This window comes from Rhineura floridana, chromosome 6 (assembly GCF_030035675.1).
Source record: "Rhineura floridana isolate rRhiFlo1 chromosome 6, rRhiFlo1.hap2, whole genome shotgun sequence".
NCBI classification, from domain to species: domain Eukaryota; kingdom Metazoa; phylum Chordata; class Lepidosauria; order Squamata; family Rhineuridae; genus Rhineura; species Rhineura floridana.
This window is the reverse complement of record NC_084485.1, coordinates 44,666,236-44,683,900: the sequence shown is the minus strand read 5'-3', so window position 1 is coordinate 44,683,900 and position 17,665 is coordinate 44,666,236. Positions and strand designations below refer to the sequence as shown.

Genomic DNA, 17,665 nt, shown 5'->3' with positions numbered 1-17,665 from the left:
TTTGCACTGAAGCAAACTACCCAACACACCTGTCCAAGGAAATCAATGCCTGCCCTAAGCCATTGCTATATTTGTAGACTTTTCCACATATTGTCATTCTTTGGAACTCACTGCGATAGAGTGTAATATTGGGCAATAAAAAAACTGCCTTCCAAAAAAACTATAGTGCGAATCCAACTACGTCATATTCAGAGTAGACCCATTAAAATTTATGAACATTACTAACGTCCTAAGTCCATTGATTTCAAGGGGTCTACTCCAAATATGACTTAGTTGAATACAACTCTATATATTCAGAGAATATTAAAGTCAAGGCTGCTTAAGAGTGCCCTTAAAGAGGTGAACAAACATGACAACAAGATGAAATGACAGCAATACATATCATAATGAAAACAAAGCTACCACTGCAGATTTTTTAATAAAACTCATTTTAAGACACTGTGACAGGCACAAGATACAAAAACTAGGCCCGAGCAGACATTCAGTGCTGTCATCTTTGGAGAACTGACTGCTCTCCACACCTGGATCCAGGCTTACAGAACCAATTTTGTTACACATGAAAGAAGGTCCTTTCAGACATTGCTTTCTTTCTCTACATATGAAAGAAGTTCCTTCCAGATACCGCCTCTCTTCAAACATTGTCTTTTCTTATTACAGAGATTGTATATGCAAAGCAGATCATGTTATACGGACAAAAGCTACATCTGGACCAACATCTGCGATCCAAGAGATTCAGTGACCAGATATAAGCAAACCCTGCATTTTTTGTTTCAGGTCATCTCCAGCCAAGTTCCAGTTACCTAGGCATGATGAAGTTATTTATGAAATAGCAGCTAGATGAAGCCTACTGTGAAGTGCAGCCCGTACCTTCCATGGTGAGAGAAGCATCTTTGTACAAAGCAGCCCTTCTCTCATTATTTCCCTCCAGCTTATTTATTGTCAAGGTACTTGAAGATGCATAGGAGAGGACTCTGGAAATACAGATCTGAACTCTATGTGCTAATTCCTTTTTGACCTTGCAGCATTACAATTGCTCTGCTGAGGCACTGGCTGAACTGTTTGAAAAAGTGTGCAAGAAAAGTTGTGGGGCATTCTCACCAAAAGAGATGTACTAGGGCATGGCTGGGGAGAACAACGTAGAAAAAGAGACAGGTGTAACAAAAGAGAACCACTATTAAATGTGTGTAAAAGATGACAAGGGGTGGAGCTGTTCACTGACTTCCCAGCAAGGAAGCAAGTATTTTGGAAGATTTCTATCCCTGTGTCTTGATTTTTGGGCCCTACCAGCTGCTCAGTATCTGTAATGGTCTGGTTTGAAGGGACCCTCTTTGGGCAGCCCCAGGTACTTGGCCTGCTTATCGGTCAGCTTTGTTAGCTTTACACCAAGTTTATCCAGATGAGCAGCAGCCACGGCTTCATCCAGCTGAAAGAAAGGAGAGGGGGGAATAATTAAAAGATGTAAGACTGAGCTGTATTACTATACAACAGATGAAGCTGCCTTGTTTTGTATCAGACTATTGGTCTGTCTAGCTTAGTATTGCCTACAGTGACGGACAACAGCATGCACTCTCCCATGAAGCTATGTGGCCCCTTCCCTAGCAAGGCCTGGCATTAAGTCAAGGCTGTATATATTATGCAAACTCTGTGCAACCACTGAACTAATCTTCAGCTTCAATGTTTGTTTTAATGCCAGCATGTAAGTGAGTCCAGGTGCATCATGGGAAGTCCCTCAACATTGCATTAGATCCTTCCAAAACTCTTGGGGACTCACCAAGGGGAATAGTCTAAGCTGAACAGCCCTTCCAGCAGTTATGCATTCAGCCATCTGTGCAGAGGTTTATCTTATTTACCAAAGAAAAAACCTTTTGCAATCTCTTCTGGAACTGGCTGAATTTCAAAGATGACTGAGCGTAACCCAAGCACCAAACAATTACCATCTTGTCAAGTTTACAGGCTCGTTTTGGAAAATGGAAGCCAGATGACTTTTTTTTAAATGTGGAATTTACGACATCTCTCTCAAGCACCCTTCCCTTTCAGAACAAAGAACTCACTGATGATTCTCATAATTAAGGAGGAACCCGGGGGAAATAAAATGACAAAAAATAACTTGGGAATAGAGATTTTGCAGAGACATGGTGGACACCTGGACAATTAGGAACAGATTATGACCGTCTTTGCTCAGATGTTCAAGGAGTCGTATAATCCCTTCTTCCCATTATGTCTATACACAGGAACAAACTACAAGGCACAATTAGGCTCCAGAAGGATCAAGAAAGAATGAGGACAAACTCTCATCTCTCATTTGACTAGACATGAAGCATACTTATGTGCACACATTTCTTAGGAAGGGGAGGGTCTTGGAAGAAAGTGATGTTCCTAGGAATGAATGGCAGTCCCAGAGAACAAAATGAAAGTTGCAAGACCCCTGGAGCAGTGCTATCAAATTCTCAACCGATGATAGACAAGATTAATCTGTCTCAAAAAGTATTCCTTGCAGAAGTTGTATATTTGGCAGTAAATGAACCCAAACATATTCAAGTGTGAACTAGCCCACAGGTTAGCTACTTATCATTGTATTAGGTAAGAGGCTTTCTAGACAACCCTTTCACTGTTTTTTAATGCCAGCATGTAAGTGACTCCAGGTGCATCACAGGAAGTCCCTCAACAACAAGCAAACAAACAGCAGTTGTTGCAAGGATATGACAGCTAGGGAGTCCCCAGTTCAAATCATACAGCAGCCATAAACTCACTTATGTTCTAATCTTGGAACATAAGAAGCTGCCATGTATAAGGTTGGCCCTTTTGTCAGTATTGTCTGCTCTGACTGGTAGCAACTCTCCAGGGTCTCACTCAGTTTACCACCTCCTCTTCCCCTCCCTCATTATCTCATGTACCACTATCACCAAAGAAATCACAAGACTATCCCCTTAGCCCACACACTTACCTTCTTTGGTAGAATATGGACTCCTACTGCATATTTGTCAGGATGTGTCCACAGCTCTATCTGTGCTAGCACCTGGTTGGTAAAGGAGTTGCTCATGACAAAGCTGGGATGACCCATGGCGCACCCCAAGTTCACCAGCCTGCCTTCTGCCAGAAGTATGATGTGGTGGCCATTTTTTAGTGTGTAGCGGTCCACCTGAACAAAAGTCAAAGGAAAAAGGCCCATTTAAAGCTAACTGGTGAATCAGAAAAGGACATGGGCATTATGACAAGGGCTGCTAGATGGCCAGGTGGGAGGAGTGATGCACACAAGGAGGAGGAGGGGGGAAAACCTAGGACCTACAGTAAGCAGTTTAGCAGCCACTGCAGAAGAGACAGAAAATGTTTAACTCCTCTAGATAGGAAAGAACATAGGAAGCTACCTTATACTGAGTCAGACCATTGGTCCATCTACTTTAGCATTGTCCGAAACCCTGGAGAGTAGTGCAGATTCTACAGACTGGCAACAGCTCTCCAGGATATCAAACAGGAGATGTACCCAGCCCTACCTGAAGATGCCTGGTATTAAATGGACCTCCTGCATGCAAAGCAGATGCTCTACCACTGAGCTACAACCCTTCTCCAATCTTCTTCACTGTATAACTGCACAAGCAGTACAATAAAAGCAACCAAGCTAATGTTAAGAAAGGACCATGCCCCCTGAGCAGATTGTTCAGGCAGCTGAACAGTTCCAGGACAAATGGCTTTTTAGATGCACCAGTCTGCCAAACCTTTCTTAGTTGTTTAGTACAACATACGCTAGGTTAAAGAAATTAAGGTCAAAGTCCTATATGCACTTGTAATGTTCCTCCCCTGGCACCACCTGTCAGACTCCCACCAGTGGCTACCACTAGGGAGAAACGTAGTTTTTATTTTTCTTTCACACGCTCTAGCACAGATCTCGCAAGATCCCACTGCTAGGCAGCACCACCAGCCACTCCCTGTTTCACAATATTGCCTTAGGACTTTGCCTTAGTCCCCTTCCAGCTTATTGCTATTCTGTGTCTGGGTGCACTTGCAGACCACAACCCCCCTGTATCTTTGTCTATAAAGCATACAGCCCTGGGTTGCCCTGGATACTTGATGATACACTATTTCTTCACCGCTGCCACCATTTGATACTGTTTCCCTCCAGCCTTGGTAATTACCCTGCCCTCCCTTCTGGTCTGTGAATCCCTAGCCAAGGACCAGGCTTTTGGTAAACCAATAAAAGTATTTATTTGATAACACCAGGAACTAACAAGATTACTTTAGGAATGTTCAACAAGCATATGGTTTCATTTAGTGTCACTCTTTATGTTTCCAGTCTTATATATTCTGCCTAAATACCAGCCAAATATAATCCAACCCACAACCAACTCCAATCCACATTCCACAACCAATCGCCAACAACTCCCCCACCCAAACAGCCCCCTGAACCAACTGTCATCCTCTCATTTATACCCTCAGCCACTCAAATGCTCAGCCAATCATCATACAGCATTCTCCAGCATTCCAGCCCATGTACTCCCCCCTCTCACTCAGTCACTTACCATATATCACTTAATAAACCCACACTTACCATATTTACATAAATTAGAATACAGGGACATCACAGCACTTCCTTGATATAAATCCCATTGAACACAGTGGGACTTAACTCAAAGCTAGCATGTACAAGATTTCTCTGGATGGCAAAGCAAGGAACATCCATCCAGGGTTTCAGACAATGCTAAACTAGATGGACCTACGGTCTGACTCAATACAAGGTAGCTTTGTATGTTCTTTCCTATCTAGAGGAGTTAATCATGGCAGGTAGTGTACCAAAAGGAGTACATTATTCAACCACTGCTGGAGATAGGGCATGGGGCTAGGTGGGTCTTTCAGCTGATTCAGCAAGGAAATATAGTCTGTGGTTAATTAAGTTCAAAAATATTTAATGAATTAAAAGTATTTGTGCAAGAAATCAGCAACTTGAGTGTTTTGGGAGATGCTCATCCTGTAGATGTCTGGACAACTGACACACTGAGCCATGATTTTATCAGGCAATAGCCTCAGTGCCAGCAGCTAGTATTTTCCAAGGGACCATGAAAACAAGAACCGAATATCTAGTCTGCAGAGTATTCCCAATAAAAGGGCAAGCTAGTTTCTAAATTAATAGATTAATCCAGTCCTGACTAGAATTAGACTATGATGAATGGATGATAGAGCAACCTCACAGAGCCCTACTCAAACCTCCAGAGGTACAGAAGCACAGTTAAGCTCCTGACCTAGAGAATGAAAGAAGGTTATCTCCTCAGAAAGGAACACACCACACTCATTTTATGAGGGTCATAAGGCACTGATTTTTTTAAAAAAACTTGCACCAGACACTCTAGACCAGATATCAGAACTCAAAAGCCATAAGGGAGCACTGAAGAAGGCAAGCAAAGATTCCCATTTAAGCTTCTAGTGTACCATGAAAGACAAGATTTTGGGTCCCTCCAGATGACCTATTTATCTGAGCATCCATCCTGATTTGCTTGTACAAAGCTTACACAGAGGTTAGATTATATCAGGTCTTTACTGACCATTTATTCCAATTTGTTTGCAGGGTGGATATATGACAAAAAGTATCTGTCCTGCATTTATCTCAATTTGCTTATGGGGTGTTTACACATCTTCCTGTTAGTCATTCGTTCATCTCACACTTTTCAATACATTTCCCCATCACTTTCCAAACCACAAGAAATCCAATTCTTTTTTAAAGTACATTTGCTGTGCTAGGGCAACACAGCAATTTAACCTACATTAATTGTGCAAGTCTAGTGAACCCCTCCTGTAAAACAATGACTGTCTGGAAACATCCTTTATGAGCTACCACCCTTCAAGAGAGAGGAAGATGATCTGAGATTTGGGGGCTGCAACCAAAACTCTGATGGAGAGGGTAAATGGACAGCTTTACTGAGAAGGGGAGAGCTCTTGGAAACACAAGAGATGAAGAGCAACTAGAGAAGATCAGAATGGCAACCTGGGGCCCTCCAGATATTTTGGACTATGACATCTGTGCTATGCTGGCTGAAGCTGATGGGAGTTCTAGTCCAGAACATCTGGAGGGCACCAGGTTGGCAAAGTCTGTTCCAATATTTGGGTGGAGAAGAGGGACAGTTTAGACATATTGGGTTCAGATGAAGTTTGCAGCAAGATGAAAGGGAAGAGTTAATATGAGAAGAATAAAATGACTTGTCAAAGGAGATAGAACAGCTTGCAGTTTAGAAAGAAAAGGGATAGATACAGTATTTTTGCAGGAAGTGCCTCTCAGACACAAATGGAGTCATTAACAATACACACTCCAGGAAACCAAAATAGTAGAGTAAGCAACAATTACACTAGTGACACACTTTACTTTTGCATTACAAAGAACAGTAAAGGTTATGGAAGGTAGAGACATTCTGATTAAAGGTAAAAGAAACAAATCTGTCACATTAGGGTCCAAACAGATATTAAACCAAGCACGGGGGAAATTCTGTATACAGTCGTTTGCCCAGAAAACAGAGATGTAATCTTAGCAGGGGATTACTATGCAGCAATAGATCCCAGCAGACAGTGATCAGTCACTGAGAGTATCAGTTACAAAAACAATTTATTGAAACCAAGCAGAGAAACAAGTTTATTAGATTAAAGGAGAAAATTAAGTCTCCATTAAAATTAAAAATCCTTCTTCAATTTTTTTTTTTTTACTTTTACAAAAATCACTCATTGTTCCACCTCTCCATTGCATGAGCAACAGAGCCACTGGCAACATACAGGACAATTTTTGTTTAATATATTCTGTTTTGGATTATGTAAAAAAAATCTGAAAAAGCTTGTTTGCATTAGATGGTGTGGCATTAGACTTCAAGAAGCCTAAGACATACTCCCACATATTATGAATGGCAATTACTTTCCTCCCAAAACTTTAGTTCCATAGTTGGGGTGCCTAGACAACATCCACAACCCAAAGCACCTTCCAACAACTTTGATACACCAGCTGCATCACCTTCCGGTACAAGATGATGCTGCCATCTTCCTCCATACCTTGGTAATCTCCCGGCTAGATTAGTCCAATACATTATTAAATGGAACTATCTTTTAAAAACAACTGGGTTCAAAATTTGTCAGCAAGGCTATTGACTGGGCCTCACTGCTCCAAGCACATGACTCCAGTGAAGAGCTACACTGACTTCCAGTACCTGTTTGCAATTCCGCATGCTGCCAGGGTAGCCAGTGTAGAGCCCTCCAAATGTTGTAACTACCATAATCCCCAGCTATGGGCCATGCTGGGAATTGAAGTCCACAACATCTAGAAGGCACTACATTGGCTACCCCTGCCTTAAAGGAATCTGGAACCAGGATATCTGGACCTTGTTCCTCCCATACTGAGCATGTCATATACTACAATCGTCTATGGAGGCCTTGTTCTATGGTCCATAGAGGCACTCCTTCCACCAGAGGAAGGTAGGCACAGGCAGCCTTCTCAGTAATGATGTCAAAGTTCTGGAATTCCTCTTCACAGTGGAGTTCACAACACACTTGATGCTCTTTTCAGCATCAAATGAAATCCAATTTTATCTAAGCCAGCATTATTGTGCTTTTACTTTTATAGACATGGCTAGGTGCATAGTTAATCCACCCTCTACACCATGTAAAGATTGAATATTAGTTCAGCTGTAACAGAAACAGGAATTTCAAGAGAGGGACCCTTTATATGGATAAATAGATAAATCATTAATGTATCAGAGTTTTATATTACATCTACTCAGTGGAGGCTGGTAGCTCTGATGTCAGTGGGGCAGTGAATCCTTTCTGGGTTTTAGTTTGAACTTTCAAGGAGCTGTTCAAGGTGCTCAGATTGCTTTACTAAAGGTGGCTAACTCGGTTTAATTAAGGATAATCTGGATGGATAGAACAGGATTGCTTTCTGACTGGGCAAAACATCCATACAGATGAGTGGTTGGTCTCCCTAGATTGCTCTTCTTGTCCCAACTGATTGCAAAATAACTATTCCTCATGTTTCATTAGAGACAAGACAAAAGCTGATAGGTCAAGCTTATATACTTGCTGAATGCTAAAATGGGGAATATGCAGAATCGGGAGGAGGACCTGGAAAGATGATATGGAGGACTAGCAAGATCTTTGGATCCACTATGCTTCTATTTAAGTTGTGTCTATTAGAGAAATTTCTTATAAAATTATGAGCAGATGGTATACCATGCTGGAACAAATGAAATATGTATGTAAAAAAGAGAAATTGTAAATGTTGTGAAGAACAAGGAAATGATTTTCACAGGATGTGGTCTTGTAAATATATACAAGAGTTCTGGGAGAAAACTTTTTTGATCAAAACTGAATAGATGGCAGGCTATATTGTGCTTTTTTAGTTACAATTTATCCTGTTAAATTGAGGTTGGAAAGAAACTGAGATATTGGCAAAATCAGGAACCAGTGACACATTTGTTGATAGCAGTTATAATTATGCACTGCACAACAGACAAGCTTTGTTATTGAACAGGCTAACCAGTGCTGTAACAGTGCTATAATGAATAAATGTACAGATCAGGAATGTGCAGCTAATTTTTTATCAGCTTTACTGAAAGGAATTTATGGGACAGACCAGGTCTTTTTTAAAAAGTTATATATACACGTGTGTGATGCCCTTCCCTGGCTCTCCCTGTCAGGTTCCTACCTGCGCGTGGCTACTGCCTGTCACTAGGCACCACCAGGGACTCCACCAGTCCGGACTGTCCTTTTTTATTGTTTCTCTCCCTGCTCTAGCACAGATCTCAACAGATCCCCCTGCTAGGCAACCACCAGTCACATCCTAATACTAGTATTCCCAGAGACTCTGAATACTGGTATTGTTATTCTCTTCACCGCTGCCACCATTTATTACAGTTCCCTTTTAGCCTTGGTCATTACCTTACCCTCCCTTCTGGTCTGTGAAACCCCAGCCAAGGATCAGGCCTTTGGTAAACCAAATTAAGTATTTATTAAAGATAACAAAGCTAACAAGATCAACAAGATTTCTTCTTAAGGCACATAAGCATATGGTTTTACTCAATACTAATCCGAACTCCACCCCCCTCCTTCTCCACTCTCTCCTGATAAACCACTCTCTCAAACCCACCAAACAACCCACTTTTTCTCTTCTCCCCCCAGATTCCACTCTCACTCTTCCTTTTGTGATTGTGATTCTCAGCAGAAGGACGTGACTGGAGAGGTCCTACAATTTCGAATCATTTCTTGGCATTTTGGCTATATACCATCCCACTCCTTAGTGGATATAAATCATCTGACTGAGGAACATTATCGTAGAGAATGTGAGTTATGAACTTTCACCTCAATCATACTCTGTTTTGAGGAAATTGAAAAACGCTGTCGAGCGGCCTTGAAGATCAGATAGCAGCCGGGGAGTGGCGTATTATCTGTTGGCCAGGCAAAACAAGCCAGTGCAGCTGCTTAGAGCCGAGGCCATTATTGCGAGTAACAGGAAGCAATAAAAAGCAATTTAAAAACATCATAGGAATTAACCCTGACTATAACTATACCATCAAATCTTTTAATTACTGCTGCTAAGGATGGTCCTCACGAGAAAAATGTACAAGGATGGGGTTAGCACACAAGAAAATGAAAATAAATTCAAATCTCCAGAGAAACTCCCACAGTCGATAGACGGGTTTTGTAAACAAAACATACGAGGCTTACAAACGAAAACTTTGAAACAACTTAAAATAACCCAATTTTGCATTCATAAGAACTCTATACAGGAACCCCCATCTGCCTCATCCCCCCTTTGGACTACTCCGGATTCAAAAAATTTAAAAGACCCACAGCCTTTAACTAGCCCCGACGCAGTTTGCTCAAAATTTCAGCCTAGGACTTCCTTTCATACTTTCTCGGATTGGTCACTTGATTCTAAGGTATTACATCAGCTCCAGGACCCTCCTCTATCTACCACCCCAAATTTAGCGATCGAGCTAGCACAAGCTGATATGCTATTTACCAAAGATAATAAACTAACTTCGGTGAGCCCGTCTACTCTGAAGAAGAGGCCTTCAGTCTTAACAGATTATCTTCCTGAAGACCCAAATCCTGTCCAGGATACCGACCCCTTGGAAATGTTTTCCACAATCCCCGAAATTCCCTTTTTTCTTTTCCACCTGACATCATTTGCGGATCAACTAGGGATGATAAAAAACTTTCTCGCAGAGACAAACAGCCTGTTAAGAACTTTAACAGAAGAATTTTTAAAAAACCCTCTTCTGGCCAACTCCACTTTTACTGAGGACAAATTCCCTCCGAAAGCCACCTCAACAATATCAAAAGAAGAAAAGCCTCACAAACATAACTCGAAAAAAAAGTATTTTAGAAAACCGCAAAAAACAATTAAATCGAAAAATATAAAAAATGTGAAGCGCCTTAAATATCGGAAGATGAATTTCCATAGACTGTTTAAACTACTCGAGGAATTACTTGCTTTAGAACGATCTAAAGGAATTTCAAATCGGACTGACCTGTCCCAAGAAGCAGGAGCACATATTTTAACATCTCAAGTCCCTGTGCAGCAGGCAACTTCCCAAGCTCCACTTCCAGTTCCTGATGTTTTTTCTTCTTCTCATCGATCCTCAGTTGACCCTCTCATTGAGGAAAAGCTAGATGCTCATACACACTGGAAACTTCGACTTAGCCCCAAGACTTTAGTCTTGTCTCAAGTACCATATCACCTTTCATCTAATCGATATGACAATCACAACCCCTTCAATATCAAGACATATATTCATCATTTTTTGCAGACTCAAAATTTACATCTGTTTAATTTAAATGACATAATGAAAGCTGAAATTTTATCAAAAGCGCAGCCTGGCATGTCAATCCTACTCACTTTTAAAACTAGTAATACTGTGATCTCGCTTTTGAACAATAGATGTCGCTTTAGCAATCTGGGCATTGGACTGCATAGACATTTCATTAATGTTGCCAGCCCTCACCCTTTAATTTTGAAACGCACTTCTATGAATCAACAACCAGTCTTGACAGACCATTTAGCTGCATTGCCATCTAAACCTATCATTCCAGCTGACACCCCCAGATATACTGCTTCTATCTTAGATCCCCAGAACATTCCCCCAGCTACAAGACAAAAAAAGACGGCCAATGAAAGATCATCACTAAATTCTGACCACTACCAATTTCAATCTCCAAATTTTCTGGAAGACAAAGTTGATGGCTTAACATCTAAATTCTCCAGTTTCTCTGATAATGCTCAAAACGACATCATCGACAACCTTCAAAACCTCTTGGTAACTTTACAGAATAAACAATCTTTGCCTCATTTTGAGACCGACACTGCTGATATACCCTTGAAAATTTCCCCTAACTCCTCGCCCTTGACCCTCGAACTAACAATAGAAAGACGTACTAATTCTATACATCCATCATGCTGAATCACTGAGCCAGGACCATATGAATCAAATGGATCCTCCCTAATATCCTCCGATCTCAAAAAGGCGCGGCCCAACACTAGTGTGATTAGATCTATACCCACTGTGCTAGGTAAAGGGAGACACAATCGTCAAAACAGTTCTTGACTTCAAATTAGCTCTCGTCCATCTCGCTGCTTAGCCATGCTAACTCGAGTGCATTTAAAAAAAGAAATATGCTACTGTGAAAATAAACTAACACATTCAGACTACTCAGTTTTATTTTTTAATGCGAGATCAGTTAACAACAAGACTGCCATTATCTATGACCTTATTAAAGACGAACATGCTGATCTCGTATGCATAACTGAAACCTGGCTGGAAGATGCAGGGGGTGTTAATCTAAATTGCCTCTGCCCCCCAGGATATTCCGCCTTCCATCAATCTAGATTAGATAATCGTGGAGGGGGTGTAGCCATTATTCACCGCAAAGCTATCTCTCTATCTAGGCTATCATCTCAGTACCATCCTGGTTTCGAATCTCTCGGTTTAAAATTTAATCACCAGAATCCCACTGTAATCCTATTAATTTATTGTTCACCTCACTATTCAACTACCTCCCTATCTGAACTACTTGACCTAATTTCAGGATTGATGCTGGAATCCCCGAATCTTCTAGTGTTAGGAGATTTCAACATCCATGCAGAATCTTTCTCCCTAAGATCAACAAAGGACTTCATGACTTCGATGTCAACTCTGGGGTTCCAACAATTAGTACGGACCCCAACTCACACAGCTGGCCACACCCTTGACCTTATTTTTCAGCCAGTTTCAGATACGAACGACTTTCAAATTGATGATATTGTCACTTCCTCATTGTTTTGGTCTGACCACTACCTGATCCAATTTAAGTTATCATTTATGCCTTCTCCAGCTAAGGCGCCGCCTCCTATCAAATTATATCGCCCCAGAAGATTATTAGACCAAGATGTATTCTTATCCAGACTCAAAGACTACCCCGATGTCCATTTGGGAGAACCAATTGACATTCTTACCAACATCTGGAATAATAGGTTGTCTGAAACAATAGATACAATTGCCCCTCTCTGTCCATTGAAAATGGCCAGACCTAAACCTGCTCCCTGGTTCTCAATAGAACTGTTAAAAATGAAGCGTGTTTATCGGCAATTAGAGCGTCGTTGGCAAAAGACAAAGGATCCACTTGATCGGGTTGCTGTCAAAAAATTCATTAAAACTTATACCTCAGCTAGACATGCAGCCCAAAGATTCTTTTACTCAACGGAAATTGCTTTAGCAAATAATCAACCAAAAGAACTTTATCGCATAGTGAATAATCTCCTGCATCTGCCACAATCCGCTTCGCATACAATTCATTCTCAGGCTCGCTGCCAAGAATTTGCAACATTCTTTGAGGCTAAAATTGATCAGATTCGTTCTATCTTAGATCATACCACCACGACAGACGAAAATAATACTACATCTGAAGCTCATGACTCCTCTCTTTTTTCTACCTTTCAATTTGTTTTCCCTGAAGACATCTCCCAATCTCTGAAGGGTATGAATCCCACTACTTGCCCACTCGATCCATGCCCTTCCTGGCTCATAAAAATATCTAGAGCTGAATTAGCTAACTGGCTCAGTGTAATTGTCAACTCCTCCCTCCAACAAGGCTATTTACCTGAATGTCTGAAGGTAGCTATTATTACCCCATTATTAAAAAAAAACTTCTCTTGATTCCGCACTGTTAAATAATTTCCGTCCAGTATCCAATCTGCCTTTTTTGAGCAAAGTCATTGAAAGAACTGTAGCCACTCAATTACAAACATTTCTAGACTCCACCTGCGGCTTCGATCCCTTTCAATCTGGCTTTAGGCCGAATCACGGAACTGAGACAGCTTTAGTTGCTCTAATGGACGATCTTCGGCTAGAACTAGATAAGGGTAATTTATCCCTGCTAGTTCTATTAGATCTATCTGCCGCTTTTGATGCTATTGATCATGACATCCTTTTAGATCGTCTATATCAAATAGGATTTAGAAGTATAGTCTTACAGTGGCTCCGCTCCTTCTTAGAGGGCAGGACTCAGAGAGTTGCCCTTGGGGATTATCATTCCACACCCTGGCCTCTACGGTTTGGCATCCCACAAGGCTCTGTCCTGTCCCCAATGTTGTTTAACATTTATCTGAGACCTTTAGGTAAGATTATTCAGGAATTTGGAATTCATTATCACCAATATGCGGACGATACTCAGCTGTATTGCTCTTTTCCACCGAATGCAAAAGATGCTGTCTATCCCCTTAATCAATGTCTTGTGGCAGTACAAAACTGGATGAACAGGAACAAACTAAAGTTCAATCCAGAAAAAACAGAGGTCATTCTCATCGGAAAAAGTCCTCCACAAGAATTAGGCAATTTACCTTCACTAGATGGAGTTCTCCTTCCCCTAAAGACTCAAGTCCGTAGCTTGGGCATAATTTTGGATTCAGCTCTGACCTTAGAACCCCAGATTACGGCTGTTTCTAGAACGGCTTTTGCTAAATTAAAACTCGTTCGTCAACTTCGACCGTTTCTGGGAATGTCTGATTTAAGAAAAGTTACTCAAGCACTAGTGACCTCGCGATTAGACTATTGTAATTCCCTATACATCGGACTACCTGCAAAATCGCTCCGACCTCTTAAATTAGTTCAAAGAGCAGCAGCAAGAATGATCACTAGAACCAGTCCGTGGGTCCACACCACGCCCCTTCTTTATCATCTACATTGGCTCCCCATCGAATTCCGGCACCAGTTCAAGATTCTGGTTCTAACATTTAAAGCCCGACACGGATTAGCACCGATATATCTGACTAATCGTCTTTCTGAATTCCAGTCTTCCCATCCTATCAGATCGACCACCGAATCTACTCTGATTGTTCCATCAACATTTACCATCCGACATACGGCTATCAGAAATAAGACTTTCTCGGTTGCCGCTCCCTCCTTATGGAACCAGCTTCCGCCCGAGATACGACTTTCCACTTCTATCATCGATTTCTGGCGCCGGATAAAAACATTTTTATTTTACCAAGCTTTTAATGTCTGATTGAAAATGTTGTAGAAAATTGTTTTAGTAGATATACTTTCGTATTTTTTAATTGCGTTATTTAGTATTTTGTATTGGACTATGCCTTACTGTTCTCCGCTCTGAATTCTAAATTTTTTGAACTAGAGCGGAATATAAATCCATTAAATAAATAAATAAAAATAAATATACGTTCAGCCATTTTAAACACTCAGCCAATCATCTAGCATTCTACTGCCCATTCACTCCCCCTCCTCTTTCACTCCACTATCTTCTATCCATGTATCTTCTAAACAACCAACACTTACCATATATACATTAATATAGGGACATCACAACATGCTCTGAAAGCTTGTTTCACATTCAGCTGTTTTTGGACATGGTACCCCAGTATATTTCTGTAATTGCTGATTCTTAGATATGGCAGATGAAAACTTCTATTTTTATGGTGTTTAGTGTGTTGTAGTGGATTGTTTTAAGTTATTACATTGTACAACACCTTGATAATATCTAATTTAAGGGCAATATAGAAGTGTTTTTAACTAAAAACCAAGTACTTGACACATCTGGTGGAGATAAAGATGCTGGATGGTATGCAATGAAGTACTTCCATTAACAAAAAGGACTTCTGGCTGAACAATGGAACTTCCCTTGCCTGCACATCCCACACCCCTAAATCTGTTGCGTGGGTTCCCCCAACCCTCCAGAGCAGGTTTGGGGAAGGTGCCAGGGGCATACAGAAGGAAGAGAAGAAAAGGACGTTGCATTGTGCACATGGAAATTCTTGCAGTAATGGAACTATTTCATTAGATACCTCACTTTATTAGTTTTGTACTCCATTCTGGTCTTAGTCTGTGTTGGGATTGTATGAGGTTTTGGGAATTTGTGCTAAACAAAAATCAAAAGCCTGCATGTGTTGAAATCCTCTGTTCTGTACCTGTAGCTCTTCTAAGTGCAGAAGACTCAATACTAAAAAGGTTGGCTACCACTATAACAGTGAAACTTAAAAGTGATGATTGGCATAATATATATTTTTTTACTGCTTATATTCTCTCCTACACCCACATAGAGCAGCAGTGGCACCATCCATGATCAGGACAACATCTCTGATTACAGGCACTGCTGAATTTTGGCTTCAAAATTCGCTCTGTTCACTCCAACCCCCATGACTGCACACTCTCCTAGGTTTCAACAGAGGCAGCTGGGTCCCACCAAAGGATCAGATTTCCCCCCTAAAGCATTTATTGCCTCCCTAGGCTGCAGCAGAGGATAAGAAATGGTTATGGTCTGTATGAAAAAATGTTGATGTACACAACATTAGAGTGCTACAAATCTGTTTCTGTGCCCTCAAATCTTATTTCACTATAAACAAAGATTCCTCATTATACCTTTAGTTTATGTATTTTTATATAATGATACTAGATTGTATCTAGGTTCCACTCCAAGTAGATCCACTGAAATCAATGGATCTAGGTTAGGTGTGTCCATTAATTTCAATGGATCTGTTCTAAGTATGACCTGGACTGCATTACATGCTAAGCCAAACATTGGCTTAGCGAGACCACATGAATATGCAAGCTCCTGGGGAACTCCTTGTTCCTTTTTGCTTCTTTCCAAGACCCGACATGGTCTCAGTAAGCTAAGGCTTAAGTTTATTGTGACATGCAAAACAGCTATTTGACATAAAGTTGGATACAACCTTAACTTTATAATAAATTACAATAATAATAATGTATATCTGTGTTTTGGAAAGTTATTTATCTGTTAATCGTCCATGCATTCGTACACCTTTTAAGATATCACCAAATTTGACATGATCAAGAAGCAGGTTGTCTACGCTTGCTTACAGTTGGATGTCATTTGGAATCAAGATGGCAGACTAAAGCTTTCAAAACTGCTTATTTTAACCACTGATTTCAAAACTATAGTGATTGTTTTGGTGTTTGGGGCAGTATCCAATGAAGTACTTTCACTAGAGCAAGGACTTTGGGCTATACAAAGGAATTTTCCCCTCCTCTCTCCATGTGCCCCCCTAAATCTGTTCTGGGGAGGGTGCAGGGGAGCCAGAGAGGAGATGGAGTTCTATTGTGCAAGCAGAAATTCTTGCACTAGCATAAGCACTTCATTGGATACTTTCCTTGGAATTCAAGTAATGCCAGGTGTGAGGCTGCTAGCTAACAAACATAAGATATAATTATAACACACACGTGCACATGCACTAGGAGTGCGTAGCTTGCCTACTCTTAAAGAAAAATAAATTTCATGTGCTCTCACCATTAAAATTTATATATTGCTTGATTGTAGAAAACCTCTAAGTGGTTTACAACAACAAAAAATCACTCATGTTAGTTAATATACTAACTAACTAACTAAGAGGAGAATCACCAGCCCAGACTCCATCTTGGCTGTCCCCTCAGCAACACACACACTTCGACTCCATGTCAGAAAACAGAATGTAAATGTTCTTGAAGACTAGCAATCTACGCTTCAAAAGAAAAGACAAAAGGAAGCAGAAAGCAGTTTAAAGAGGTATATTTGAAGAGAAAACAGTCGAACAGATAACTCAAAAGCCTGGTCCCAACAGAGCAGGGTCTTAGGAATTCTAATATGCTGGTTCCCATCAGTTATGCACTGCACTCTGGTTCAATTACTCTTCTCACAGTAAGCCTCCTTGCTTACTTTTGATGCAGTGACTTTTGAGAGAGACAGGGCTGTTTTTGTGAAACATGAAATGGAAGAACTGCCTTTTGATGTGCTCGCACTGACGTATTAATCATATTCTCACCACATGGAAGGTTTCAAAACGAGTTAGCACTTTGCCTTGGGAAAAGGTTCCATATATTCCTTTCAACACAAGCAGATGACAATGCGTTTCTGAAAGGCTCCAGGCCTCCAGCCACATTTGAGTAAATGAAAGCCAGTAACTGAACACACTAGGAAGGCGCAAAGTGGAAATGTGGGTTTGCTACATAAAACCCACAACAGGACACAATAACCACGACTGTGAATCTGTGCTAGCAAGACATGAAGCAACCCAGCACAGTCCCAGCTGAGACTTTTGCCAATCTGGTTTTAGATATACATTAACACAAGCCAGGCTCCCCTATGTAGTTAAAATCATACCATGTCTAACCAGAAAGGCCTGAGACTGTTTTACTGAAGGTGTGTGGATTAACAAGTCTGG

At 40.9% G+C, this 17,665-nt stretch overlaps 1 protein-coding gene across 1 annotated transcript in view; it reads right to left on the bottom strand.

Annotated features, from left to right (window-relative positions):
• Positions 1 to 384: 384 nt before the first annotated feature.
• The window catches only part of AHCY (adenosylhomocysteinase), a 41,949-nt gene continuing 24,668 nt past the window's right edge, over positions 385 to 17,665 (bottom strand). Inside the window, exons 9-10 of the mRNA XM_061631635.1 lie at positions 2,945 to 3,139; positions 385 to 1,423 (exon numbers count right to left, since the gene is read on the bottom strand). Coding sequence (XP_061487619.1) covers positions 1,292 to 1,423; positions 2,945 to 3,139 — 327 coding nt within the window. The 3' untranslated portion in view covers positions 385 to 1,291. The remainder of the gene's footprint in view (positions 1,424 to 2,944; positions 3,140 to 17,665) is intronic.